Consider the following 4,349-nt stretch of genomic DNA (forward strand, 5'->3'; position numbering starts at 1 on the left):
TGAGAAAAGATGAGAGTAGTTTAGAACAACTTTTTGGTTTGAAATTAATTTTTTTATGTCGTTTTTCTATATCTTTTAATTTAGATAAGTAATTTTGACACACTTCTATTTTTTTGTATATTTTGTAGTTATTTCATTATGATCTAATGATTTTAACATTGATACAGATTTGAAAGCCGCAATATTTCAATCATTTTAATTTTATCAAATTTATAAATATTTTACCATTTTATGATAATAATATAGATACCGTAAACTTATTGGCAAATTCATATTTTTTTTTAGTAAATTTGTATTATTTTTTATTGGTGTGTTCTCTTAATTTAAATAAATCAATAATATTTATTATTATTAAAACAAATGTTTATATGCAGCACCAATCAGAAAGCCAACGATAATCTTAATAACTTTGCGATTTTTAGTTTACATGTTTCTTAGCCATCTTCAATAATGTGTCTATAATAATTGTTTTGTAAAGTAACTCACTAACCATAAAAGCAATGATTTTGAATCACCGATTCTCACGTGGGCTACTCAACTTTTTCTAATTGGGATTTAGCTATCATCCTTACCAAAAGAAAAGAAAAGCAAATTAAACATGGTCTCATCCTCGTTTTGAAGAAAACTTTTTTTGCATTACCTTGAGGTAACTATCAAGTTGTAATCACATAGCAATCAATTAATAGATATGGAGAATAGACAAAATTTGAGTATTTTCTTTTTCTGCAACTTTGATATTCTTATTTTAGATGAATTATAAAATTATTTTCCTCATTTTATTTTGTCTTAATTTTAGTCTATAAACAAATTTTAACTATAAGTTGTAATCACATAGCAATCAACTCATTGATATAGAGAATAGGCAGAATCAGAGTTTTTTTTTTTTTTTTAATTGCAATTTTAATCTTTTTATTTTAGTTAAATCATAAAATTAATTATTTTATTTATTTTATTTTTGATTTATAAATATAAGTTTAGTCTAAAATTTAATAAAGTGTTATTTTTTAAGAATATGTCAATAAAACAAATAATATGAACGATTTCATATAGATTAATGACATGAAATACAATAGCAATTATAGGATAGAGGGAATATTATTTATTTAGAGAAAGAAACAAACACTAATTCATAATCATACTACTTATGTCTCTAATTATACACTACGCGAAAAACTGCATTTTACAGCGCTTTTATTAATCCATTTACAACGCTTTTTCAAAACAAAAAAAAGCGCTGTGGAATCGAGCACTGTAAATGATACAACAACGATTTTTAAAAAATGCTATAAAACATGTAAATATAACGCGCGCTTGTTATGCACATTTTACAGCGCTTTTTAAACAAAGCGCTGTAACATGCACCCCATTATATGAGTTATGGGTCTGCATTTTACAACGCTTTTTAACAAAAGCGCTGTAAAATGCACACCCATTATATGAAATTATGGGTCTGCATTTTACAACGCTGTTGTTGTACATTTTACAACGCTTTCTCAAGAAAGCGCTGTAAAATGTGTTTTTTTTTTAAACGCTGTAAATTAAATATTTGAAATGAAAAGCGCTTTTTATGGCATTTTTTTTAGAAAGCGCTGTCTTTTATCTTTGTATCCAAAATTATTTTGATCCAAAATCAGTTCATAGTCAGTGCACACAACAACAAAACATATTCAAATACCATAAGCAGTTCACACAATCAGTAGAACAAAAATCAGAACTCTGTAACTTAATTAACATATATGTAACTCTGTAACTCTGTAATTTACAACCTAATTAACTACATTCAGATACATATATATAACCTAATTTACAACCTAATTAACTATATTCAGATACATATAACCTAATTTACAACCTAAACTACATTCAGATCCATATGCATGTTCATATATTGTGTCCTATGATCATTTACATATAATAACTAACAAAATATACATAATATGCACTAGCTACCATATAATATTCAGATCCCTTGCCCAGCAGCAAGCTATTTCCCAGAAAATCAAATAATTTGCATGTAAAGCACATACTGACACCAGTCTTCCTTTACTTCCATCAGATCTTCCTCAGAATATGATGGACTGGAATTGTCAAAGTACTGCAATATAAAAATTGAACATATTATATTAAGTTAGTATCAAATATATAGATAATTTATATATGAAAATCATATAATGAAAAATACCGTACCGTTTCTGGGATAATAGTTTTATTCTTCTCAACAATCTCCTTCATGAATCTCAATACGTAGTACCCACAGTCGATGTTATTTGTTTGACGAGGGCACTTTATTGAGATCCATGTAATGTTATTAGACTTCTGCTTCGACACTTTAGCACCTCTTTGAGCTCGATAAACTTTTAAGGCACTATCGAATGAATAAATGTGATTATTAGAGCATGAACAAACACATTATTTATATATATATATATATGTAAGAAATAAATGAATATTACTTACGTGTCGAGCATAGTCTTTATTTCGGGGTGATTGCTGTAATTGCCGTGCACGGGATCCAAATAGTATATAACTTCAGAGACCGCATTGATTGCAAATAGCACCCAATGTGCCCTACAACAACAAAAAATTGGTTAAGCAATTTTGTTTATACACAACTAATAAATTAAATTCTCATCAATTAAAAAAGATAAAATTACGTACCCTGAATTATATGGTGCCAAGAACAATTTATCACTTTCTATATTTCCTAAAAACATATCTACAATGTAGTTTTTTACATTCTCTGGATCGAGTTTCCACATCGACATCTTATGTGGAGACAAGAATGAGTATTTATTTGACAGTTTCCTCGTGCACACGACCTTCTCGTACAAAAACCTTCAATGAAAATTTTAAACTAGATTAATTACCAATACATTTAATTAATTACAAATAAATGCAATTAAAAGTATTTTTTACCTTATGTACAAGCTGATTACAGTAACACTCAGCTCCTTATGTTCGAGAAGTTCGTACATGTGCTCCTTTTCGAGGTATTCAACATACTCATCTCCAAATATGTCTTTATTCATGTGTACGATGGGCGAATCGTTGCTGCTGCCCATGTTCCTTTTTATTTGGATGTCAAGACACGCCCCGTATTTACCAAGGCGTGGCTGACTTTTATTAGGAGCAGCAGCAGCAGCGACCGATTTTCCCCGATCCAGATTTTTTGTTGCTGCAAGTTTGGCAGCTTTATTACCCTCCAGCCTTTGTAGTTTGGCAGCCCTATTAACCTCCAATTTTTGAGGTTTGCTGCCTTTTTTTGGCTGTAGGGGTGGTTTATTTATTTGGACCTACAAAAATGAGGTAAAATGTTAGTTTATTGAATCTGAAAAAATAAAAAACCTTAGGCAATAAATGTGACAAACCTTTTCGGGAGATGTAACTGATTTGTCCTTGGGAATCTTTTTTTCGAGGGCAACAAGGTGTGTGGGCCATGCCACGTAACTGCCAATAGCGTCGCTTAAGAACTTCATATCTCCATCGTTGTCCGGTATGGGCAACGGTGCAGTTGGTTCGAAAGCAACCGTAGGCGATACTTTGACATGGCCCGCGGGGATCGGAATATTGTGCAATACTTCTCCCGAAGTATTGTACAATATTCCTTTTCCCACCTTCCGTTGAGTCGGCGAGGACAAGTATAGGACACATGTAGTGACACCCTACATCAATAGTTAAAACATAAGTACAGTTAATATATAAGTTTGTTTAATACATAAGTAATTACATAAGCAAGTAAGTAGTAAGTAATTAATTACCTCGGGAATACTCTTCAAACCGACGTTGCAACTCCCGGTTTCACTCTCCATTTGTATTTCAGGTTGGAGCTGAACCGGAAGTTGCTTGTCTTTATTCGTATTCACCAAGAGTGCCACTTGCTCCGATAGGATTCTGAGCTTCTCTAATACTTCCTCGTTGGAAGGTTTTTGGCGCTTCTCTTGAGGAAAAAAGCTTTTGGGAGTTACGCCAAATCCTTTCCCCCTCACTCGACCGGAATACTCAGGGACATTAAACACTTTCCCAAGAATGTCCCTGCACGTATCCTTGTTGCCCTCTTGAGTTTCAGAACTTTGTTCAATAGTTTCCTAAAATACATGTAACATTAAAAAGATAAGTTCAATAGCATTTTTAAAATACAATATTAAAAAATATTAAAGTGATAATATACTTACACAAAGTTCTACAACTTTCTTGACATTTTCATTATCAACCACTCCTTCTTTGTTAACACGCGCTTCCTTCCATAAGATATGACGACCCAAGGGTTGATCGGCTTGGGTGTCTTTTCTCTATTCGTTAAAATCATAAACAAAATAATACAAATTAGTTACACACTATAGTTTATAATA

General features: G+C 31.5%; 1 protein-coding gene across 1 annotated transcript; it reads right to left on the reverse strand.

Annotated features, from left to right (window-relative positions):
• Positions 1–2,043: 2,043 nt before the first annotated feature.
• On the reverse strand, positions 2,044–2,764 carry LOC113785685 (uncharacterized). The gene is made up of 3 exons (XM_073365708.1): positions 2,659–2,764; positions 2,458–2,568; positions 2,044–2,365 (listed from the first exon to the last, which is right to left on the reverse strand). Exons 1-3 carry the CDS (start codon positions 2,757–2,759, stop codon positions 2,152–2,154), a joined length of 426 nt encoding a protein of 141 aa, XP_073221809.1. The 5' UTR covers positions 2,760–2,764; the 3' UTR covers positions 2,044–2,151.
• Positions 2,765–4,349: the final 1,585 nt, after the last annotated feature.

The sequence above is a fragment of the Cicer arietinum genome, chromosome 3 (assembly GCF_000331145.2).
Source record: "Cicer arietinum cultivar CDC Frontier isolate Library 1 chromosome 3, Cicar.CDCFrontier_v2.0, whole genome shotgun sequence".
Lineage (NCBI taxonomy): Eukaryota > Viridiplantae > Streptophyta > Magnoliopsida > Fabales > Fabaceae > Cicer > Cicer arietinum.

What these genes read in the sequence shown, in the direction of transcription:
- LOC113785685 (XM_073365708.1), bottom strand. Translation starts at nt 2,759, where the DNA reads ATGTGGAAACTCGATCCAGAGAATGTAAAAAACTACATTGTAGATATG. An exon ending in TTGGCACCATATAATTCAGG is followed by an intron (nt 2,569 to 2,658) that starts GTACGTAATTTT and finishes TTGTTGTTGTAG; the next exon opens with GGCACATTGGGTGCTATTTG. An exon ending in ATAAAGACTATGCTCGACAC is followed by an intron (nt 2,366 to 2,457) that starts GTAAGTAATATT and finishes TTCATTCGATAG; the next exon opens with TGCCTTAAAAGTTTATCGAG.